Source organism: Rattus norvegicus, chromosome 14 (genome assembly GCF_021556685.1).
Source record: "Rattus norvegicus strain SHRSP/BbbUtx chromosome 14, alternate assembly SHRSP_T2T, whole genome shotgun sequence".
NCBI lineage: Eukaryota > Metazoa > Chordata > Mammalia > Rodentia > Muridae > Rattus > Rattus norvegicus.
This window is the reverse complement of record NC_141547.1, coordinates 90,100,985-90,126,962: the sequence shown is the minus strand read 5'-3', so window position 1 is coordinate 90,126,962 and position 25,978 is coordinate 90,100,985. Positions and strand designations below refer to the sequence as shown.

General features: G+C 45.3%; 1 protein-coding gene across 1 annotated transcript in view; it reads right to left on the bottom strand.

Annotated features, from left to right (window-relative positions):
- Vwc2 (von Willebrand factor C domain containing 2) overlaps positions 1-25,115 on the bottom strand; it is a 140,640-nt gene extending 115,525 nt beyond the window's left edge. The window contains 2 exon segments of the mRNA NM_001109312.1: positions 22,712-23,507; positions 24,805-25,115. Coding sequence (NP_001102782.1) covers positions 22,712-23,404 — 693 coding nt within the window. The 5' untranslated portion in view covers positions 23,405-23,507; positions 24,805-25,115.
- Positions 25,116-25,978: the final 863 nt, after the last annotated feature.

Below are 25,978 nucleotides of genomic sequence, written 5' to 3'. Positions count from 1 at the left end.
ATTAAGTGCCCTCCTGAAATGGTTGGCCCCATTTACTGGTAAGGAGGCATAAGACAGCTTGCCTTTGCCAGATTTCCTAAGGGATAAAGCCAAGATACTACGTAGGACCCTTGACTGTAGGTCCATGTTGGCTCTCCCTTCTCCAAGGCCCAAGAAAACCCTTATGTCATCAGTGATACTATGTTCTTATTGGAACCAAGGCTTTAAGAGGTATCAGGATCTCTCTGTCTCTTTTTCTGTCTGCCTGTCTGTCTGTTGTCTGTGTCTGTGTCTGTCTGTCTGTTGTCTGTGACTCTCTCTCTCTCTCTCTCTCTCTCTCTCTCTCTCTCTCTCTCTCTCCCTGTCTCTTCATGTGTGTATACACAGAGAAAGAACAGGATGGGGGGTGGAGTGAGTGAGTGAGAGAAGGCTTAAAAATTTCACAATAGCACAAAATAAAATGTTGGCTTACTTTGCAAGTTAAAACCAAGTTTACAATATAAAGGGACAGTTTTAAGAAGTATTTTTGGCACAGTGAGTTTGGGGGGATTTTGTCATTGCTGCTTTCCTCAATCTTCTCTGGTTACAGCATTGCATCTCCGTTTCAAGAGCAGAGGTAGACAGTAAATAGCATTAGGGAACTATTGGGAGTTTTCAAAGCAAAGACCTTGAGTTGCCAGAGAAACTGTCAAGTGCATCTCAGATCCTTTAGCTGGAAGGACTTCCAGCCAAAGCCAAGAAGCCCAGATGGCATGGATTAGAGACACAGAGCTATGCTGCCCCAGGGGAGCAGAGGTTGAGTTAGCAAGGGGCAGGACGGTCACTTATCTGCATATGTCCTTAGGAAGCGCTCAATAGCTAGACACCTACCCTTCATCTCGGTCATATTCTAGGCAGAGAGGATAAAACTCCACATGGGCTAGATTTAAAGGAGACAAAACGAGGCATATATGTCACGTTCCTAGGCAAAATATGCACTTGAAAATTAGACTTCCCCATATTTAGGCTGTGGACTACAGAAATTAGGTGGTCAGGAATGTGTGTGATTTTGGAGGAAGTGTCAGACTGCACTGTCAAGCAGGAGACAGGAGCATAAACACCAAACAGGCAGTTCTGAAGTGGATTCGGGTCTTGGGCAAAGTGGGAACCCCATTACCATTCTTGAAAGACTGACATCTAGGAACTAGGGGTCTGTAAGCTGCTGCTGAACTTGGGCCTCGGTGGTAGCACAGAGCACTTGAGGGTAACAACAGAGGTTGGAAACTTCCTCTCACCAGCTTTTCTTTGTAGGAGCTGGGATGGTCTGAGCCTGAGAGTGGAGTAAAGCTCCCAGTGTGAGAGCTGATGAGAGATGTGTGCATGTGGTGTGTGTGGGGGTGGGGGTTGGGGGTAGACGAGAGACTAGCTAGAGACATGCTCAGAGTAACCCTGATGGAGCACTAATCAAGTTGTTTGAGAAATGAACAAATCCTTCACTTCTCCTGCTGGCATCAATTAGGCTATGATTGGTTAAGCAGGCATAGCTCAGAACAATGTTATTTCCTGATCGTGAAGCTCAGTGGTACATATCATCTGAGTGTCTTGACTTTTCCTTTTCCACTCTTGACTGGTGCAGACCTGTGACCATTTTAAATGTCAGGCTGAATCTACTTCTGCTGTCTACAGATCAAGCTGTGTCCATCAAAGCACAGATGGACACAGGATAGAGCTGGAGTCTTCCCTCCAGTAAGCCATCATCACTCAACTCCATCTTCTGGCCTGCTAGATGGCCCTTTTATAGCATATGAAAGGTTGCTAGGTTTAAAAATAAAATGCAAAAACCCAGTGTCTATGGGACTTTAGGAGCCAAGCAAGGAAGCAGCAACCAAGTTCACGGTCAGCAGAGCACATTGAAAGGTGACTACCGGTTAAGCTGATGGGGACCCAAAGGGACTCAAGCTAGATCATCTCACACCACACTGGCCATCTACCCTTCTAAAACAGAGTGTGTTTAGTAGCACCAGGCACCACCAACATCCCAGGAGTGATCCAGACATGTCTCGGTAAGAATTGGCTTTTCCCAATTCAGTGTGAGAATGAAGACATCATTCCATGATTCCAGTTGCAATTTCAGAAGTGTGACCTTCCCTTACCACCTTTTGGGAGGGTGCAGACAAGATGGAAATTAGGGTCCGGGGGGATGAATAAAGTGTAGCCGGGCCTTGTTGAGGTTTGGTCTGTTTCTATGTGCTGTGATGGTAAATACTAGCCCCCAAGGTCCAGTTGCCCTCAGGGATGAGGAAATCCTCGTGTATACCAAGTGATGCTATATAACCTTGTTTCTTAGTTTAAAACTATTGGTTGAATAAAGACGCCTACAGCCTATAGCTGGGCAGATGAGAGGTAGGCAGAGGGTCACTTCCTGAGCTTGGGGTCTGAGGCAGAGACCAAGAGGAGAAAGATGAAGAGAGAGGAAAAGAGAAGAAGACACCATCAAGTAAGGGATCGTGAGAACTGGCCATGAGGGCTGGCCAGCCAATCAGAGTAAGAAAGACCGAGGTGGGACATGACAAGTTATAATGTGGGGTTATTGACAGAGAAGTAGATAAAATAGTTTATAGGGTCAATATTTGCCCATCTCTAGTGCTTTTGAGGCTTATTAGAAACATAAAGGGTTTGCACCTATTATCTGGGAATTAAACGATCAAAGGTAGGGTCGACATCCTCGATTAAATATTTACCACAATAGGATCTGGCCTCCTCTGCCTGAAGATCTCTAACTTCACGCTGCTGGGCTTTGTCGCTTGTCCACATGGCTCTCTTATGACCACATGGGGCTCTGGTTGTAAACAGCAGCTCTTTAAAGGGAATCTAAGAAAAGTATCCTAAACCCAGAGCAGAACACTAAAGAAAACGTATACTTAGATTTATTTCTTTCAGTGAAACAACTCTGACTACAAGATGGATAACATAGTGTAAGTAAATACAGTAATTCCATGGTAATAAAAGTAGACCAGTCACAATTGGGGATGCCCTCACACCACTCAATAGTTGTGCCTGTGTCTGCGCCACATAAACAGAAGCAGCAGGGGCTGTGCAGCAAGTGCTGAGTCCGCATCTTCTGACTGAGTATGAGTGGGCAATGAGGTTAATGCAAGAAATTAGCCTCACGTAAAAAATGAAGACCATAAAAATGAACACTGTGCTTTTCACACGAACTAGGTATTCCTTTGTGACCTGAACACTTCCTGCAAGACCCCACCTTTCAAAGAGTTCACCCATCACCAGAGACTCAAGTCTCAAATGTGTGAACCTACCACAGGATGGCAACAAGTTAAATCCATTTTCTATTAGCAAACTTGGGTGAAATTAGGCGTCTATCTGTATGACGCTCTGCCTTGGTTAGTTTTGTAACTACAGCTCAAATCATTAATACCACAAAGAACAACATATAGAAAGTTCCTTCAATTTAGATTCTGTTCTCAACTATTTCCTATGGAAAACAAGATTTTTTTGAGACAGGGTCTCACTGTGAAACTCTGGCTGTTATAGAATTCACTATGTAAACCAGGGTGGCCTCATACTCATAGAGACCTAGCTGCCTTTACCTCCCAAGTAGTATGGGCATGCACTGAACACCCAGCTGGAATACAAGAAATGATTTTAGATACCTTCCTCCCTCTCTTTCCTATCTGCACCACAACATTTTCTTACCACACCAGAATTGCCCCCTGATCAGGAATACGGTTCTCCTTCCTCAGATCAGTTCAAAGGAATCTTCTTGCTCCGTGCTGCAAGAAAGGGGTGGGGGTGTTGGCTTGGAAGAGGAGTGGGAGTTGTGTGTGTGTGTGTCAAACTTCTTGTCATAATTAGTTTCCTCTATTATATATACTTCCTATCCGAGGGTTGTCATAAGAACTGCTGGAGTAGGTACCATGAAATCCCACTGTGGCAAAAGGCAGCACTTCTTGGTGCCTAGGGACCAATTCCATGCTAAATGCAGATGATAACTCAACAATAGACAAATAGGAGGAACGAAAATCTCAGAACAATTTCCCAAATGATTGTAATGCTTTGGTTGATGGGATTAATTTAAGTTCAGAGCAGTATGAGCTAATAGGCTTCAGCTTCGATCTTTCTCCACCAACACGACTCATCATAAAAGAAAGCCCTCACTTCACCATTTATTGGATCAGTTTATCCATTTGTCTTCCTAAACTTCAAAGTGTGTGTTCTGCAATTACACAAAACAAGGTTATCATGAAAACAAAGATGTAAATTAAAACTCATTCTCCCTTCCCTTTCTCTGAAACGATTTTAGTTCTGCGATCCCCTGAATTCAGCCAAGGCATAGAGAACAGAGTCAATCTCGCCCCCTCCTCACTGCGATGGCATTTATCACAAGACCCTCAGCAGAGGGCAAGCAATGGGAATATTTGCCTTGGAACTTCAGCATTACAAGCTATAAACCAAATAATCCAATATTCGTCATGCATTCCCCAGCCACGAGTATTCCATGAAATCACTAGAAAACGTATGTATTGACTGACCCCACCATCACCACCGAATGAGATTAAGTTGCACAGGACATGGTAAAAGAAACATTAACTGTAAAATCTATAGTTATCTTTCGTAAGGCTTGCCCAAACTTGTACAAAGTGCTCCAGGATTAGATGCTACACCTGAGAACATGTATATACTTAATCCAGAGGAGTTATGGCCAACAGTCTGATATCCACTAATGATATTATTTTATTATTATCATGTGTGTGCATGCACATGCTCACACGGAGGTCAGGGATAACTCAGAGGATTTCGTTCTCTCCTCTCACCAAATGGGTCTGGAGACTTGAACTCGGGTCACCAGACTCAAGGGGAAAGCATCTTTACCCACTTTATCTCGCTGGTTTCTAAAGTGGTGACTTAAAAACGAGGTCTGAGACTGTGTAAAGGGCCAAGGAATATTAAGGGAATGAATATAAAGTGTGTGATCAAGATTGCTTCTGATTCTGAACACTGTCCAGAAGCTACCAGCCCCCATTACTCCTCCTTCACAATCTAATCCTCTGCTCTTCCTGTCAACGTCTTCCTTAAACACACACATTGTATACTAAGTAAGCAAAACCTTGTGCTTTGTTGTTGACATAATTAATAAGCTATTGTTTGAACCTGAAAACCAGAAGGTCTAAGGTGGGAGTTGTATTCTGTAAAAAAGGGAGGCTAGACCTATGTGAGATCCCACACTGCAAAGAAATCTGCATTGGCAACCTGGCATTGGTCCTCCAACCCTTGAAACACTCATCTAGACATTACAGTGAACATTTTTGACAATCATGTAAAGTAACACAAAAATCAAAATATTTGCCTGGGTGGGAGAAGAGATATCAATGAGATGTGGGGGGGCTTGGGGGGTTAGAAAATGGGAAGTGATAACTTTATATATAGATTTGTATAGTGTTTATGTATATTGCATATATTATATATATTATATATGTTTGAGAGTTTCAAAGGTTTCTCTTCTGGTGGAATGACAAGGCACAGAATAAACTAGGATACAACCAAGCACTATAGAGACAACTGCTGACAGTGGAACAGAGGAGGCTATATGGACAGGAAGACAGAAATCTGAGACCCAGATCCATGTACAAATAATGCTGCCTGAACTAGGCTAGAGGAACATAACTGTACAGGAAAGGCACAACATCAGGTCAGAGTCAGGAGGGAGAGAGGGCGGAGATACAAACACAGAGGGGCATCTGTGATGGTGGTGGATGTCCTCCTCTCACGATCCCTGAACAGTAAGACAGGATGAACCTGATCTACACTAACCAGCCACAATGCATTCAGTTCCACATGCCTGCCCTGCTGAGTTCACATCCTGCATTAGCAGGGCCAAAGACAATGCAGCCAACCTCCTGTTTGTTTTATCCTTGGTGTACACCATTGCTCATCTCTGTGAACCAACGTACCAACCTGCCAACCAGCCAATCAACCAACAAACGAACCAACCAGAAGCCCCACACCATTGCTACACTATTGAAGGCTGAACCATAGGGTGGTGCTATTAGCAGTGATGGACTTGAGGGGGTGGAGCTAGTGAATAGTCATGGGACCATTTGAGGCATAAGCAACCTCACTCTCTTCTCCACTCTCATTTGCTTCCTGGCCTGAAATCAGCATCATTGCCCTTTTCCCTGCTCCTGTGATTATGTGGTGCCTCGCCCTGGCTCAAAAGTTTTATGGGCTGAAATCTCCCACAGTTTAAGTTGGAATGACGCCTCTTCTCTTCCCTGATAAATGCTAACTAGGCCTGACCCTGTATAGCTTCTGAGATCAGACCAGGCTGGATGCATTCAGGGTGGCATAATCGCAGACAGCCCCTCCTCTCTTTATGAGTGGATTTCCTTGGATATTTCATTGCAGTGGCAAGTGTCAGATGATGGAATGGATTATTTGCTTCATTTGATTGCTGTGAAGATGAAATGAGTGAAAGACACACGGGGCTTGATGGGCAGTAGTTGTTGCTGTGGACACGATGGGAACTACAAGTAACAGCATTGGGAATGTGTAAGAAGTTCTATTAATCAGTTGTGAACTATTTTTACAAATCAAAAGGAAAAGTGAACAAAACCAATGACATGGCAAAAAAATAGGGCAGTCTGAATAGTTAATTGGAGTATAAATGAATATGCTGTCTGATCAAGAATGTGGGAAGCGCTTACCCAATGAAACATATTCATGGGCATGCACTCACATGGTGATAACGTGGAGGGCACCAAGTTTGGACAAACAAGGATTCTTATCTTTTCTGGCTTGAAAAAGGGAACTAGGACTTTGAGTCATGCACTACAGGATGGAGCCAGGAGAGTTGGAACTGAGAGAGATTCTTGAAGTTTTGCTTCTGCTTCTATCCCAACTCTTCAGGAGGGAGAGCACAGACACTCAGCAGTTGACTCCAAAGGGCCCTCTAAACAGGTTCTCCCCAGTCGTAGCTTGCCTACAGGATGAGGGCATTTGGGATCTCCTTTCATAAGGATGCAGGATCTTCCCCGTAGGTAGGCTTGGTAGCCGTTCAGACTGGCAAAGTATTGCTGGCAAAATGCCTTCCATCTGGGTAAACATCCAAGCCCAAGACATTGAGCTTGTGGCACCAGTTAAGTTGAAAACCAGAATCTTAGTGGCTGAGAAAATAAAACCGAGTAGAGATGACTGTTGGTAAGAGACCTGCTAAGCCCTGTGTCACAGTAGTCACGAGGAATCCGAGAAAACAGCAAACATACAGGAATGATCATACATGAGGTAAATATTTGGATCTTAAAAGCATGACGAGGAACAGAGCAAGTTACAAAGAACAGATATGGCATCTCGTGGCATGTGCGTGTAAGCAGCAATCCGTGCAGGCTCATGTAACAAAAGGCATGTGTTTACAGGAGTGTGCTTATGGAGAAAATGAGAAAGTCAACCCAGGAGGCTGACTTACCTATCTTCTCATGGCAGTGAAGAGAGAGCAAAGACTAAGCAAGGATAGTGAGGGAGGTTTAGTTTTACTTGTATCCTTTCATCTCATTAGGAGATGGGGATCAGAAACAAATACGGTAAGACATAGCACAGGAGGGAAGCGGTCAAGCCAACTCATCACCCCCACTAGTAATCAGCTGCTGGCAGTTTCCGGTGGCACGCCTCTGGGCTGCATCACTTGCACTAGGTGAACAGACAGTGAGGAGAATGGTGTGGGCATCCCATACTAATCTGCTTGGCGCTATCACAGAGTCTTTACCCCAGGGATGAAGGATGCCCCACAAATTGAGCAGGAGCACGTCTGTTATGTTAGCACTTGAAAGACTGAAGCAGGATAACTGCAGGTTTCCAAGCTAGCCTGGGCTATGTAGCAAGACCCCATCTCAAAACAAACATGAAAACAAGTTGAATCAAGAATGTTTCCAGATCTCTAGGGTAGGGTGACACTGACACATAGGTCTGTTTGCCCAGCCTCTTCTGGGCCTCGGTGTTACTGTCCCAGGGTGCATGCCACAGGCAGAAGAAGCCCTGTACCCATGCTCCTGAAACTAGAAAAGTCTATGCATTAACTTGTACAACAGTCTCTTACAGATGCCCAACCAGAAATTCAAAACTGAATATGGTAGTGGGGAGGTCTCTGGCCACAAGGACAAATGGTTTCTACTTTTCCCCAAGCAAGACAAGCAAGGGTCAGGCCAGAAAGTGAAGAGTACCAGGTAGCATTGGTGGGACAGTGGCTGCGTCTACATTGTGACTGCACAGGGATTTGGGAATGGAAGCTGTCTGAGGCTGGCCACATTTCTCATTGAAGCTCTATGCTTTCATATGGACAGGCCAGGAGGAAGAAGGTATCCAGTAAATGATCAAGGTGCAATTGGAGCACTACAGTGCCTGGCACACATGGACAGAAACCACATCGTCTCTTTTACTGGAAGAGCAAGACTGACAACCAGATATTGGGTCCAAGCCCAATTCTGCCCAACTGAGTGTGCAAACTAGAGCATGTGACTTGTGTATCAGTGCCACATCTGAAAGATGGATTTAAACCATAGCTCCCAATAATGCTTAGACACAATGAACATGATTGCTATGAGGTACAGAGCACAGTGAGAGAAAACTAGTGTTGTCTTCCCTCACTATACATATAAACATTTCCTTTAACCATAGAGACCCAAATCTACAAAGACTCAAGTCTTTTCTGTAAAACAGAGTCATATTTGCATGGAATCCATGCACATCCAGCTGTACAATTAAACTGATGTCCAGGCGACTTATTCTACCCACTTGTACAAAGTGTCCTATAGATAGTTATTTGACTCTATTATTTAGTGGACGACAAGGAATTCAGATGCGAATCTTTTAAGTATTTTTAGTCTACACTAAATTGAACTCACAATGCTAAGTCCATAAATAGGAGTGCTGGGTAAACTCTGAAATTCTGTCCAGCTAGGTTTTCTTCTCAACTGTCTTCTCCCAGACCTCTCAGCTCTGTATTTTCATGCAGGCCCCAACACTTAGTTTTCCAAAGAGCAAAACCATTGGCAACTGCTAATATCTACTAATAAGTACTTATGCTCAGTTTGTGGGCATTACCAGGGACTATTCAGTAAGGAAGTCATCATTTCCAGTGCATCTGGAGCTGAACCTTCAGACATCAGAACTCAAAAGTCTGCAGGGCAAGCTACAGTTCAGAGGCAACAAAAGTATGACTTTCAGAACACATCCTAGGGAAGCCTAATCATTTTTAGTGTTGGAAACAAGAACTGTGGGAGGGAGAAAGAGGGACAAGGACAAAGAATCAAAAGCTGAGATTCTAGCTTGAGTCTATCGGAAGTATCCCAGGATTGGGTGGAGAGGTGTCTGAGAACTGAGAACTGACATTCCTTAGCCTGGATAGATTCTGAAGACTCCAGATGCTTTGTGGGGAAAGCTGGCCTCCATTACAGTACGGAAACTCAAAAGTGCAGGAGTCATTCAAGTGTTCTGACAAGGAACAGGCACCTAAGATATAGAACAGAGAAGGGACCTCTGGTGACCAGAGATCCTAAAAGAGCTGGAACAAGATAGCTGTCAAGAATAGAGGCTCCGACATCACTGGGGGCTGCAAAGAGGTTGATAATTATTCACAACTATGAAAGCTAGGATGCTGTTCTGAAGAAAACACAGGACCTGTAGCACCTCAGACAATTGGCTGGATTCTGTAACAAGAAGCAAGGCAAGAAGGCAGAAAGCTGGCGAGGGTAGGGTGCCCTTTCAATAACTTGATGCTATGGGACTCCTTCCTGTCTGGGGTAAATGAAAGCTGGCCCAGTCTTTATGGGGAAAACCACCAAATCACTGAGTAATTACCCACAGTAATGGGATCTCTAAAAAAACTCTAAGACCAACAAAAGCCCAATGAAAAATGGTTATAGATAACTATTTTCAAGCATCTTCAGATTTTAAGGGTCCACAAGCTAAAGGGAATGCTACTACATTAAAGCTAATGATCTTCCAGCTCCCATGTGGGAATTTCGTTTGTTGTTCAGTTATCCTGAAGAGCTTAGGCTCCAAGCTAGTTGCTAAAGGCAAGAACTGTCTTTGGTGGACTAACAGCTACTCAAAAAAAAAAAAAAAAAAAAAAAAAAAAAAAAAAAAAAAAAAAAAAAAAACAAAAAAAACAAAACAAAACAAAAAAACAAAAAAAAAAACCACTGCCACAGTTTTGTCACCAGGTGGCGAAAGTGTCCTTTCTAGCAACTCCATCTATCAAAACCGTCCAGTTCACACTCTGAGCATGTGGCATGAAAAGCTACCAAGTGCTCTTCGTGTGCGAATAACTCAGTAACTCCTGACAAGGGAGAACTGTATTATTTAGAGATGGAGCAGACGGGGAACGTCATACCTTTTGAATTTGCTTTGACAGAGTGAGGAAAGCACACCCGGGGGGTGGGGAGCTGATCAAATGTTCAACTCAGGTCTTGTCTATAGATAAACATCGTCACTGGTGTGGAATCAGAATATAGGCACACACACACACACACACACACACACACACACACACACACACACACACACTCCATTGACTACAGCTTCGTTTTCATCAGTTTTACTCTACTTCCACACTTTGCCCTATTGACTTATTAAATTATTCACCGACTTGCCCTCAAATCTGACCAGAGGCAATTGCCCATGTAAGTTACAGGAAAGCTGGCAGGCACCCCTTCTTTTCTGATGAAGAGTCATCCAGCAGGGCTAGCACAGGCAAGCTCTGCTCTCCCTGGGTGATTCTGTCTCCTTTCCGTAGGAAGAGGGTATTTCCCTATTAGAGTGAAATGGACCTTCATCCTTCCTTTCCCTCAAATCCAACCAGCAGCCAGCAGCCACAGGGCATTCAGCCTGGCTGCCTGTGCTCTTCAGAGAAGACATTTTTGTCATTCTTTGTCCTCCATGCTCTGTCAGGAATGAATTTGCACACAAAGGGACTTAATTAAGAACTGTCCCCAGAAGCTGTCAGTTTCTGAGAGTCTGGAAGAAACAAAACCCCATGGACCATACTGCAAATTCACAGAGCACCCTGGGAGAGGAGGTGGGGTGGTCCAGCTTTCTTCTTCAGCACCAACCAATAACATTGTAAGATCTTCTCTGCCTGAGACTTTCAAATCCTTGTCTGAACAGTTCTCTCTGGTTAGGGCAGATCCTACAGAAATCTGCTAGGGCAGGAAAGGGTAGAAAATAGTACTCATATGTCACGTGTATTTGGTAGCAAAGAGCTGAGTAACTTTGAGAAACAGAGTAAAGCAGGACAGCATCTTCTGCTGATGATTCAGACATAATGCCTGCAGACCGATGGATAAATAATCAGAATAGATTCATCAAAAGCAAGTAGGCCACTTCTGACACCCTCCCCGCCACACACACACACACACTCAGCATTGGCAAGAGCACGCCTCTTTGGTTAACCTTACCTCCTCTCTGCCCACTGCTAAGAGCAGGTGAGTTGTTTCAAAGCATATCAAGGCATCACCACAACTCTCCTTCAAACATGGCCAGCAGCTGGGCCCTGCAAAACCTAGGGAAGTTCTTGAACCTCTAAGACTCTAAGGTCAAGTGCTTCTGCCATCTATCAGGACCAACATAGGAAGGTTTTGCACTCCAGCATGCCAAAAGCCATAGGGCTGTATATAGGCAATCAGATTCAGAGTCCCCAGTGACCCCCCTTGGGGATCCTAGGTGATATTGAGATTCTTATGTAGTACCAATAATTAATTTACTCATTTGCAGATTCCTTACGTGATGTGCATATGATCAACTATCTAGAGCCAACCTGTATGAAAGAAGCCCTTCCTGAAACTTTCATTAAAAGGCAAACCACCTTTTTTTTCTAACAAAACAAAATAACAAAAAAAAACAAACAAACAAGAACAAAAACAAATAATAACCCAGAAGATCCAAACTCTTAAGTAATCCTTGGGAGAGTAAAGCAGAGGGTGTAGTATTTGCTGAATACATAAAGGAATAAAATCAAGTATGTTCCAAAGAACATACTTGAGAAGGCTTTGAGAAGACCTGTGAATTGATGCCATTGCAGGGAACATAAACTCAGTTTAGGGATCATTCAGGTAGAAAAATGACACAGTGAACAAGGTGAACAGAGTTGGGGGGTCTGTAGCCAAGTGAAGGCATGTTTAATGCACTGAAACTGGTGTATACATGTCTTACACACACTCCCAAACACACACACACACACACACACACACACACACACACACACAGAGAGAGAGAGAGAGAGAGAGAGAGAGAGAGAGAGAGAGAGAGAGAGAGAAACCAATGTTTCTCTCTCTTTGGCGTTCTTAATGTAAGCAGGCAAACAAAGCTCATCTTGAACAGATAATCGTGACAGTCTCCAAATATATGTCCATTCGCCTTTGAACAGTGCCATGACAGCAGGGCTTGCACCCACAGCTCAAAGGTGGCTCTCTGGAAGCCAGTGTGGACTCCATCAGTCAGGCTGTCATGTTGCAGTCCATCCGAGTGCATCAGCTGTCAATTACTCAGCCTTAGAGCTCAGAGACAGCTCACTATCTGCACTGCTGGCTCCCTTCTGCTGTCCTCTATCTTAGCCCCAGGCAAGCCCCCTTCTGTGCCATCCACACACATGTGAATAAAGTACCAGCTGTGTCTCCAGGTTACCCAGCCTTTTTGTCTGAGGCCTTAACCTCTAAGCAGAGGAGCCTACAGGGCTCCCTTACCCACAGAGAGACCCACTTTTGCAAGCAGACATACAGGAGCCAATATTCCTCTGACCTAATCATTAAAGTGTGCCCCCTTTCCTTCCCTACTAGCCAGGGCAAGATGATCTTATTTTCTTGTCTTCCTTGAGAGCCCTGGAGTCCAGAAGCTCTGCCAACAGCAAGATGCCATCTAAGCAGAGACTTGAGAGCACAGTTTATCCCTCAGGCCACTCACCTCTCTTCTTCCAGCCTTGTCGGAGTCCTTTTTGACTTTTAACTCGTTCAACACTGACATTTCTACATGCCTGACATAGCTAGGTACCAACGGGTAAATGCAACCGTGCTCAGGGCTTTCTTGATCTACCCAAGAAGGTATATGTCTCACTACCCATCTACTGACTACACCCAAGGGGACTAAAGACAGCTCTCCGACTGTCTCAGGGAGGAGGGTCTGTCTCGAAAGTGACTGTCAAATCTCTTGTCACACCAAAAGCAATGAATGAGAACAGTCACTTGCTTGAAAGTAATTTGATTGTATGTGACTTGAAGCCTTCTACTAAGACTGAGAGATCTTTGTAAAAGGCACCTAAAACTTGAAAGAATAAGAGGACATTGTGAGAGCTGGACATGTGGAGCATCTGTATGGTTGGAGGCACTATTTATTTCAGAAGTTGCCCAGTGCATGATGGGTACAGAGAACCAAATAAGAAGGAATATCATTCCAAAGTGCTCTTCATTACAGAAAGCCCAATACAAACTGCTCATGGTCAAAAGGAGCCTGGTGGTGCCTGTGATGGGAAGCTTCGACATCAGAGGGGCCTTTGAGTGTGTCCACTTATTTCCTGATCCAGTCTAAAGCTGAGACTGGCCCACTGGACTTCCTTTCTGAGGTCACTCAGAAGGTGGACTTAAAGGGTTTTCCTATTCAAATTTACCAATTCAAACTCTAGGGCGAGAAAACCAACTCAGTTATAGGTATATCTGCTTCATCTGCCTCTTCTTCGTTCACCCGGGGAGGCAGGCACTGTGCAGTATCCACTTATCTATCACCATGCACCATGGGTACGGGTTGTACAGCTGTTTTGCACACAGTAGGTTTCCAGCTATAGACCTAGGTTCTACTGTCTGATGCCTGAAACTCCCTTCGCACTCTGAAGTCTGACAAGTCATTAACTGAGACTACAGGCACATGCCATTTTGTCCAGTTTATTATTGCTCCAAAGTAGATTACCAGGCTCCCCCCTGAGTGACAGTGCTGGATGCATTAGCCAGATTAACACTTGCTTTTTCCCATCTTTTTCTGTCTTTGTTGCACAGTCATTCATCTCCAGCCCAGCCCTTCCTCTGCAGCGCTGCACACAGGATCTTCTCTGGCTGCTCATGGTGCTGAACATCTTTCTTATGTCCTTGTTCTCACTAGACTCAGAGTGACAAAAGTAGACAAGTCTTCTTTACCCTTCCTTACATCCTTGCTTATACTTTCTGGGTTTTCTGAATCAGAAAATTGGCGTGTGTTGTAACCACAAAGTCATGGGACTGTCCCCTGATTTCTCCCACAGTCTAGGGAGACGCACTAGACCTCAGCATCTCTCTTGCTGCAGTGGGACACCTCATTCCTTTATTCCATTCATAAGTCTGCTCCTCTATACTTACTTGTCAACGCACTAGATTAACCCTTTATTAGCGTCTAACCTTCTATTAGCTACTTTTCTTGTTACTGATAGAAAGCATCGAACAAAAGCAACTTAAAGAAGGGTTTGCCTCATGGTGGAGAAGTCAAGGTATGTGAAATGGAGGGTCACGTTGCATCCTTAGTCAGGAGTTGCGAAGAGATGGCTTTGCTATTAAATTAGACCTTACCCATTTTTTTTTTCAACTGGTTATCCATTGTATTGGAAAGTGCAGCCCACAGTCAGGTTTTTCCTCCTACTGGAAACCCTTAACTGACATGCCAAGGAATTGTCCCTCCTAGAGGTTTCTAAATCTAGTCAATTTGAAAAGGACAAGTAACAATCACAAACCTACTTCTGATCTACCCACTAACTACTGGACACAAATGCCTCTTTCGGCATCATTTCATTAATTTAGGTTGCATTTGACCTAACTTACAAACATGGCAAGTAACAAAATACATTTGTACCTCTTATCCAGATGCTTTCTTTCAACATCCATCTCTTGATTCACATTAATTGCACTCATTTCAGGATCTCAAAAAGGTTTAACAGCTTTGCTCTTGCCCGACTCCTGCTAATGAGTCTGATTCTTCTAACTATTTCAGGTTTACTTGGAGATGATTCACATCACTTAGAATGCTCTTTGTGGTGTGTCTAGAGGCCTAGGCGGAAGGTGCATCTCCTCAGTGTGTGCTTGCTCAGGATGGGGACTTTTGGTCTCTTCTTACGCAAGTAACTTGAGGAAAGACAGAAAACTTTGTGTTTTTCACACATCATTGGAAGAGTGAACTGACTTCACACCTGTAAGAAGATGTGAGTGCAGAAACTGGAGCCATACAAAGAAACCCTAAGACTCTTTCTACTCAACAGCAAAGGCCCTGTAAGGACAGACCCTAACTTTATAAAGCAAATAACGTTCTAATTCCCTCCATAGTTTCCTAGACCCACGAGACTGGGCCCATCAGAGTTAAGAGGCTTCCAGAGGCCCCTACACCAAGGCAGACTTTATGGAAAATAATTTCTACCTCTAGCGATCAATGTCTTTTACTTTCTTAGCATCTCAGTTTTGCTTTTCAAAAGATATTCCTATGGTTGGACCTTTTATATCCTCTCTTAACCTATACATTAAAGGCTCAATTCTGAAATGTTACTATTGGGAGGACCTTAGAGCAATAGATCTACGGACAGATCCATAGCCTTTGAGAGGATGTTCCTGAAGGGTATTGAGGATCCTTGACCTGACCCTCCCTCTCTTTTTGAGCTTGGATCCTGATATGACCAGTTCTACTCTATCATGTGCTCCTAACATGATAGGCATAGCCTCTTACCACTGGCCAAAACCAATAAGGTCTATCAATCATTGATTATAATTTCCAAAATTGTGAATCAAAATCCTCTGATTTTAATAGATTTTCTTACTTTAATCAAATATTGACAAGCATGGATAGGTTTTATATCATATCCACGATTTTGTATATTTTGTAAAAGGTAGAATTTTGCCCATCTTTCAAATTGCCATGAAAGCAATGGTTTCCTTGGGTTTAAATCCTAAGTTCTGTCATTACTGAAAATGAGTGTATCTACATAACATTTTAATTCTTGGTCTTCATGCTTTTCTACTGTCCTAGGGCTTCTGAGAGAACTCACAAGGCCTGACATCATCCTTTCTTGCAGATTCGAAAGCCAGGCCATGTCCTGGCTGCACCCCAATGCCTGACAGAAATAGAATGAGACGAGAGATCCAGCTGGCAGGATATCAGCCTAGGAACACATGAGCAGCAAGAAGGACGTCTAGCTACATGGTCAGAAAAGTACTGGGAACGGATGGTTACAGAGCAGAGCAGTGTGGGTAGAAAGTCTATGGTGTGGGTATTCTGCAGTTAAGCCATATTACCTATTAGCTGATAGTTGTTTCATTTGAACAGCTTTTTCTTTCCCTCAAGACATCTGTCCTGGAGATTCCTATCAATTAGAAATAAGCCATCATCAAGAACTGAGTTTATTACTACTAATACTGAGCCACAGCTCAGAAGACTGACTTTCTCCTGTCCACTTAGAACTCCCCACCAAGAGTCTCCAGATATGTCATACCATAGTGGCCCTGCTTGTCAACTAGAGGGTTCCATTTGCTTCTCACAAAGTCTCCAAGATCTTGCTGAGTACACAGCACATGTTAATTAAAATTTTTCTAGGAAGTAAATGCCAGGATGGGTCTTATGTCAGAATGTATCAACATGGAGATTTTAATCTAGATAAAAATTCTTAAAACGCAGCTCTACTAACCAGCAGTTGATGATTAGAGTATCTTCAGATAGAGGCTCAGGGAGATCTAGACCAGACCATGGCATAGCCACTTCTCAGATCTTTCCAGGGGAACTCATCTGAGCATCTGCACAAGTGTCAAGAGCAGGATTTTCCGTCCATCTGTTCAGAGCTTCATAAATGCAAACTGTTTTCAGTAACCTCATCTTTTTTCTGTTGGTAAGAGATGTTCGGGGTACCACTAATTGCTCTCTGCCAGCAAACAAGGCAGGCCTGAAAGTGTTCCAGGGTGCAGCATGTGGCAGACCAAGACTCACACTAGCATGTCCACATGCCAAGAACTCCATGCTTACCGATGAAGAAAGTGGGACAGGCCATCAAATAGGGTGAGGATCCTAGAACTCCTTCAGCGTGTAAGCAGGCACATGGCATTGAATAAGGTCCTCATGTTCTAAGGGGAAATGTTAGGACGAATGTCTACAGAAACAACAACTGCTAAGTTGAGAAGGAGCCACGTGTGGGAGCAAATGACTTCCTCAGGCTATCCCTCTACAGCTGCTGTCTAAGAGTCATCCCGTTGCCACAGGAACTAGACAGGTGCATATTGACATGAACCTTTCACTTGTTTGATATTGGCACTAGACAAACAAACTCCATAGAGATGAGCTAGCTATTGGGAAACCTCCAGCTGGATTCGACTGTTGGGCCCCAGGTGGGTATGGTCTTTGCTAAGGTCCTGCCTACCCCTAAAGTTCTGTGGCTTGATTGAATCGTCACCCTTTGTTCTTATGGGTTGCCTAGGACTAGATGTTTTTATTTCATTACAATTCAATAGTTCATAATTTAAAAGATACAGGCATTTATTGTATTTTCGGTCTAAAACATCATAAACATATAAAAACACATGTTTAGCTAAATGCATCCAGTTTCTTATTAGGCATAAATGTCATTCAGGTTGTTGAGTCTGTGTAAATGTTTTTGTACAAGTAGTTGGATCTAATTGCCATTCTTACTGCCTCGCACAAAAGAATACTTGCTCAGTCAGGGTAGATGGTAATAGCATTGTTTTGGCTATGCAATATCAGTCAAAAGAATATAAACACCATTAGACTAAAAATATGATTGAGTCTTTTTTTACTGGCATTTATCCAAAATTGCAACAGATATCTATTTAGACAGAAGGCTTGGTTCTATGTTTCATGTGAAAATCCTCTTCTCCTTGATGAAAGTCTAGAAATGTTTGTGATACAGTTAACGGCAAGCCAGATATCGAATCTTTTACACACACACACACACACACACACACACACACACACACACACACACACACAGAGGGAGAGAGAGAGAGAGAGAGAGAGAGAGAGAGAGAGAGAGAGAGAGCTTGCTTTAAACTCAGTAGCCCCTATAAATTTTCCTGCAGGAATCCCACAGGTTTTTGCTTCTCAATAGTTCTGAGCTCCAACAGACAATTCATTAAGCAATGCCTACTAATAATTCATATTTCCTTTTTCCAAGACATAGTGATTGCCAAATGAGCTCCTCATTGCTCGGCAAACAGTGCTGAATACCTTGAGCTGATGCTCTCTAACCAGAAGCAAGGAAACATGAAGCAGCTAGCTACCTAATACAGCCTTACTTCAGTGAGCCCCATGAGTTCCATTGGCTTGAAATACTGAACATGGTTACAGACTTCCATTTATATCTTCATGAATCCTTCAGAACCAGAATTCCCACAGTGCGAACAACTTGTTGGGTAGACCAAAATAAACTTATTTCTTGTCAATGAATTTCAAATTCAATCTGCTTCTTCACTAAATGCTAATCATCATGGGGGACAGGTTTAAAATTCACCAGAGTAGCAGAGTCACCTTTCATCTGGCTGTGACTTGAGGGTGCGGCCACAGAAACAACATAAAAACTCCAAAGTGGCAATCAGAATGAAACTGACACAATTGTATGGACCAGGCTGATGGTCAGTGGGCCTGGAATTATCATCTTTCCCTGGGCCTTCATTAAAAATAGTTCCTTCCTTTGGCCACGTAGATATGTCCCTTTTTAACCCAACATGTCTTGTTTGTTCCTCAGTCTCACTGCCACAAGGTGGACTCTGGTCATTGACACTGTGCTGCAGAGTGAACTGTATTCTGACAGACACTGTCAAGTCAGAACCCCAATATCTAATAATTTGACTGCACTTGGAGGCCTGACCTTTGAGAGGGGAAACTGTTAAAATGAGGTCATTGGAGTGACAGTTCTGGTTATCCTGGCAAGAGATTTAGGGTTGAGGAATTTACCTTAGAGTGTTTGCCCTGTGGAAGGCCACCCATTCAACCCCCACAGTAACAATTGCCACCAAGGAACAAAGGAAAAGAAAAAACGAATCTCTGAACACAAATACTGAAGAAAGAGCAAATAAAGAGAGAAGACAGCCCTTTGCAAGCCAAGGAAAGCATCCTAGACACAACTAAGCCTACACGGGCCTTGAGCTCACATTTCTAGCCCCTAGGATGATAAGGTAATGCATTTCTATGTGTTGGGACGCACATTTTTTTTAAAAATTTGGTGCTTGTTATGGAAACACCAGCCAACTAATATTCCTAGAAAGCAGAAAGCAGATAGAAGTTGTTCTGTGTTGGATGTCTGCCGCTGCCATAAGTTGAAGAATGAGACAATTGTTATACAGGCAAGAGGCAACGGAAAAACATTCTAACCTGACCTCCTATACTGGATATAAATGGAATTACAGCCACCTGGAGGAGTGAGGCTACCATCTTGAGGTCACCATGAGTACCTTTGAGGTATTTTGTTGAACAGTAAAGTCTTCTACTGATAGGTAGCCATAAATAATATAGCTATAAATAGATTTGATAAGGGCTAAAGTATCCAGAAAGGAGCTAAAAGACAGGGATGAGAGTCTGCAGTGAAAGGGTTTAGAAACATGTGTCCAAGGATAGGAAGCATAGAACCAAGTTAATGCTGATATGTTATAGGAGCTAAATGCTCCACACATCACAGGCAACTGCTGGCAGCTGGCAGCCCCAGAGTTTCACCTGCCTTCCACTTCAAATTCCCACAAGGCAGGGTCAGCAATTTCCTCTGTCGGGAAGCAGAGCCCAGCTTGGTGCAGGGCTCTGCATGTCCTCAGGAAAGAAAGTCCCCTTCCTCCTATTTCCAGCTCACTTCCTTCTGTGCTAAGGAAAGAAGTTCTGAACATTAGTGTAGGATGTCATACAATAGATTGATGGGCAGATAATCAATCTCTCTCTCTTTCTTTCTCTCTCTCCACCCCCACCGCTCTCTTCCCCTGACTGATAAATGCAAGTATGTGAACATTTGTAAAGTAAATATCCATCCACTGCCTTCCAAATCCTCCAAGCTTTGAAGCTGAGTCTGTACTCTACCATACTGATCCTTTGTAGGACCTCTCATCCAAGTGTTGGGTCCTAGTATGATATTGAGAATCAAAAGCCACAGGTACAAATTACTTCTATGGGCAGAGATAACTAAAAATGTACTTGATACCAATAGCAAGGAGCAAGAATCTCTTAGAGTAAAAGCTTTATGTAAACTATATATTATAATAGAAAGCACATAGTCAAAGTTATTAACAGCCATGTGATAAACAAGCATGTGACATCCTAACATGTATAAGGACCGCGTGAAAGTTAAAAATGAAAAGTCAGGCTGGAGATAGCTCAGCCAGTTTGCTTTGCAAGTATGAGGACCAGAGTTTAGAGTCCCAGCACCCACATAAAAGCCAGGTGCTGTGGTATACCTTTGTAACCCTCATGCTTTGGACAGGAGGGGAGGATGAAGCCAGAGGATCTCTAGAGGTGGCCAAATCTAGTCTAGCCAAATCAGTGGGCTTCAGTTTCATTCAAAGACCTTGTCTCAAAAACAAGGAGGAAACTGAGGAACACAGTATATATTGACCTCTGGCTTTGTACATGTATGTATACACACATATGCATATACACACAAGAGAGAAGGAGAGAGAGAGAGAGAGAGAGAGAGAGAGAGAGAGAGAGAGAGAGAGAGAGAATGAGAGAGGAAAATAGGAAAAGCCATTTAAAGAAAGAAGACAGGTTTTTGTTTTGTTTTTACACCTAGAGTTTGGCAATGAATTATGAAAACAGAAATTTGAGTTCTGTGTTTGTGATTTCAGGTGCAGGGATGGCTCCTCTGGGAAGTGTTACAGCTCTTTATTTTATAGTAAAATAGTTCTTTAGCTCACCTCACAAAGCTGTTCTAAAGTGCTGGGGAACTCTATAAACAGAACAAGCAACAAATGTTATTAATTTAAGAACAACTGTCTTGGGGCTGGGGATTTAGCTCAGTGGTAGAGCGCTTACCTACGAAGCGCAAGGCCCTGGGTTCGGTCCCCAGCTCCGAAAAAAAGAACCAAAAAAAAAAAAAAAAAAAAAAAAAAAAAAAAAAAAAAAAGAACTGTCTTCGACATTGTAAGACTCTGATTATCTTATGAACCCAAACCACTTAAGAGAATTGGGCTGGGAATCCAAAACATCTGGAGAGCTATCTGGCAGCATCCTCAGTTCACAGGAGTCATACTGAAGACTGTAATCTTGACTCTACATCTCTTGAGTCTGGGCCCTGTAAAATTTTCATCAAAGTTGTCTTTCTCCAAGGTGCTGAAGCCAAAGACTGTGGTATCTTTGAAGCTGTTCCCTGTTCATTAGCCTTGAGGACAGTAGGCTCCTCTTCTTAAAGAGAACGGCAACAAAAAGACATCCACATCTATCTGGGCATTGCCTGTCTCACTGTAGTCATGCATCAGACCAGCAGGCAAACGGAAACCCATCTTTCCTACCTAAAACACAAAGCCAGTTACACAGTTTGCAGATTATCTGTAGATCAGTTCCTCCTGGCTGAACACTTCACAATCTCCACACACTGGGATCCACTCCACTCATTAATCTGCCTTTCACACACGGAGTCCAGGAATCCACAAATCTACAGGGGATTCCCAAAGGCATCCATCCTTCCTGTCTTCCAACTTCTGCTTTAGGGTTTGGAACTTCAGGATGCCCTCTGCTGGCAGGGGTAAAAAATGTCTTTGGAATGTTCAACCAAAGACCAGAGCTAGCTTGGGGTGTTTGCAAACACAGAGATGAGTACATTTCTAAGGTTCCTAAGCCAGAGGCAGACAATGCACCTTGAACCATGCACAACACAGGCAACCAGGGCAGGAGCACCATGCAAACCTAAGGTTCCAATAGGGCCTGACCATAGTTCAAATGGGACGTAAGGGTGAAAGCATAAACTATAGAGAAGAATATCTTATCGGGGCACAGTTTGTTCTGTTGGCTGCCCTGCTTTCAGAACATTTAAAAAAATATTCTCTGCCTCAGTTTCTTTTCTATAAAACGTAGATAAATAATCTGTCTCCTAGCCTGATAAACAGCCACACTAAATCACTCTATGTGAGAACCTTAGCCTGGAACCCAATGCAGAAGATCAAGAGCAATAAAACACATTATATTCCTCTACGATTAAAACACCTTTAACCACAAACTGGGCTTCTCGATATTGCTTTCCACCATGTTTTGGCAACTAGTAAACAAAAAAATGTTTTCTTTTGATACTTAGAACAATTATTTGTTAGTCGGAACTCCAGATCTGGGGGGAACGACTTCTGCATATGATTGGTCTTCTTTAATTAGCCATTAACTAAAGACTGTGTCCCAAGTGGCAGGGTAATTTACACCGTGTTTGAAAACAGGTTGAGCACTTCACTTCTAAATTAGGAGCAATGAATTTGTGTTGAAAGTGTAGCCAATAACCCGGAGCTGTTCTCTTAGTGTCAAGGTTTCAGTCCAAAGGAACCTTTTTAAGGCAAATAACCTGATCAAATCAATAACAGCCCTCTACACTGGTCTAACAAGGACTGCCCCAGCACTAAGAGAGTGCATGCTAAATGGGTATCCAAACTGCCCTCCACCTCAGAGAACCAGGGGGAGCTTTCTCTTCAAAGACACAGGGGGTGGGGAGATACCATAGAACCAAAGCCATTCTGCCCTCTTCCTGGAAGGTGCCAAGTTGCCAGGCTAGCAAGCTCTTGCCTCTTACCACGAACTCCTCCAAAGTCTGGTAGGTCTTGCCCCGGAACTCGCAGTAGTTCTTCCTCTCTTTGCACTGCGGACAGCACTGACTGGTGTCAACGTGGATGCAGCGCGGGTGAAGCCGCGGGCACTCTGGCTGGGCGCAAAGGGGCCCCTCCTCCGTACACAGACATGGGCAGGCTGAGGGACCTGGGGCGAACTTCTCCCCAATCGCATACACGAAGCCACTCTCGTCCACGCAGCCCTTCCCGCGGTAGTCGGGATAGGCGTATTCCTCAGGCAGCTCCGGTGTGGGCATGAGTTCCAGACTGATCGCTTCCTGGGCGGCGGCCGGGGGCTCCCCCTGTGGGGTATCCCCGCGAGGCCGGACCTGCCAGTCCGCGGCCTTGGCGCTCCCGCTCTGGGCAGCCCAGGCCTGCTTCTGCTTGCTCCACGCCTCCCGGCCCGAGAGCGCGCGGCTGCCCTTGCTCTTCCAGTCCCGGGCACTGCTGCCCTCGTCCCTAGAGGCGCGCCCGAGCTCGCTCACCCTTCCCGGGCTGTCCCGAGACGCGTGCTCGCGCTTTTCCTGGCCGGGTTGCTCTGGAGCTTGGGCCAGCTTCTCCAGCGGGATGCTCGGACTGCACAGAGCCACCATCAGGCAGCAGGTGACCAAGAGGGAACTGGAGAGCGCGCCAACTGCCATCGCAGAGGAGCTAGGCATCCCCTACCACGTCCCGGCGGGCGGGCGGGCGGGGAGCGCGGACGTTGAGCAAGTCGCATTCACAGCCCTGGGGCGCGCCGCTGCCAGCCGGGAGTCGTTGTCCCTGCGGAGAGAACAGCAGTACAACTGAGCTCCGCGGCCCGCGCGCACCTCGGCCCCGCCGTGGCCCCCTCCCGGCCCGGCGCCGCCCGGGCTCCAGCATCCCACTAGATTAACGAGCTGGACGCTGGGGGAGGGGGCAACTTGCCCAGTGTCTGGTATACAAGGGGGTTCTCAGACATCACACATGTACAGGAATAGACAGCAAGCCAAGTCGGAGAAAAACACCGGCCGCGAGGGTCTCCTGCGGTGGGGATTAGTACTGGAGATGATCACCGGCAGGTTGCGGAGCCGGAAAATGCAGCAAAGACGGGCGGGTGAGGGCTGCTAGGCTTGCACTCAAAGCTCAAATCCTGGCACCTAGGCTGGCTCCCCCTAAGTCTTGGCCGCATTTCCCGCAGGTTTCTAAACACAATTCCGCAGTGGAGTTGGAGACCGACCGACAAACGTGCAAGCAGATTAAAGAGAAACCCTTCCTCTCCAGCCCGAGGGGTTTGTGCATGGAAAGGAAGCTGGGGGAGAAGTGAGAGAAAAAAAGAAAAACACCCCCCGCAAAACCACAAAAGCTCGCTGTTACTCCGAAGACCCCAAGATTCATTTGTAACTTCTTAGATGCTGCTGTCTAGGGAGTACATGCCCCTCTGTTCTCTAACCTGGGAGCTATCTGGCCTCTGCCTGGTCGGCTGGGTCCGGGATTCCTGAGGCTTTACTCCTTAGCTGCTACCTCACTTCCAGTAACTGGCTCCTCACTAAGAGACTTGGAGGGTGATGTGAGCACTGCTACTGGCTAGAGGCTATCTTGTAATAGCATATAACCCGGAGGGGTCTTGGTGATCAATAACTGCTGTTCACCCAGGGAGTTCTGAGAAGGTTGGAAGTGCAGGGACATGGGACTAGGGCCAAGACTACCTTACTGAAGGGCGTCTTCCAGCCTTTTATGGATCTCAAAGTTTCTGCCACCCAAAGGAACCTAGAGCCCCCAGACATCACTGGGTACAGACATACCAGTCTCTATTTGCCTCTGTCAAACACCCACCCTCTCCATACACACCAGTGCCTCTGTCCCGCTCTATCTCAGCCAGTCCTCTCTGTTAGGACTCCAATTACGCTGGCCCCTGACTCGTTGCCAACACCAGTGGACCTCAGCCCAGGGCGAATTGCCCATATTTAAAACTTGTGAGTCAGGAAAGGGTCCTCTTCAGCAGATGGGCCATAGAGTAGTTTCCAGAGGCGTCCCCATGCCCGCGGCGTGGACCTCCAACATGCACCCTCACCCCGGCGGCGGAGTGGCACCTACATACATGAGCTCAGGACGCAGGAGGGACGCCGGGCTCTAGCGGGCGCGGCCCTGGGGCTCCAGTGTCCATTCTGGTGATGACCGGGGACCAGCGCAGGGCGGACCGCAGAGAACAGTCCGACCAGCGCGCTCCGCCTGGCGCATGCACCCGGTTAGAGCATTTGACCTAGCCTGTTCATCTGGCTGCTGATGGCTGGTAGCCTCCTCCCGGAGTCCTGTCAGTGCCCGCGCTGCCTTCCACCTCTCATCCCCGGGTCTCGTCCCTGAATCTCCATCAAGAAGCGCGCCCTAGGGAGCCGTCAGAGCCCAGTCTCGCTCTCCTTGCCAGCCAGGCAAAGAATTTTTCCAAACCGAGCTGCGGGGACCAGTGGGTATCCGCTGCGCCCTGGAGGAGAGGAACAGCTCGGAGCGCGTCCTGAGGGCCAATGGGATGCAGGCTGGCTGAGAGCCGCACGCCCGCCGCCTGCCTCCTGTCGCAGCTGCCTGGCATAGGGCTAGCACCCCGCTCCTTCCTCCGCTGCCCACGCTCACGAGGCGTCGCCACCCGGGCCGGCGTTGCCCTGCCCTCGGTGGGTAGGAGACCCGAGCTGCACGCGCTGCCCTGGCAGGCACCGCTCAGCCCACCTGTCAGGTGCACTCAGGCTTCCATCTAAGACTTGTCACTCACTCTTCTCTGGACCTTTCATCTTGCCTTTTCTTCTTTCTGTTTATTCTTTTCTTTAAAATCCTCTCCCCTAATAGGCCCCCTCTGGCTTTGCTCTCAGTGGATAGATTGCTTTTGCTGCTGTTGGAAGTGTAAACCAAACTGTTGAGTTTGAAATCCTGAGGATGTGTTAGCGGAGACTGTAGGGAGGTTTATTCCATCTTTACATCCAGAAACCCAGAGGAACAAACAAGGAAGAATAAGAAATGTGGACAATTTCAAATAGCACACGCTCTGGTTCTCTACTACAGAAGCTGCAGCTGCAGCTGCTGCTGACTTGTTTAAATGCTGATGTCAATTCGCTCCTCTTTGATCTTGAATCTGTTTCTTTTCTTGGATAAAGGACTAAAGGCCAGTGGTATATGTTCAAATTAATCTCCAAAGTGGGGTGTTTAAAGAAATATTTCTTGAACAGTGGTTACTCTCCATGCCAGATAGTGACATACAACTTTAAAGGGTCAGACTCTCTGTTGGG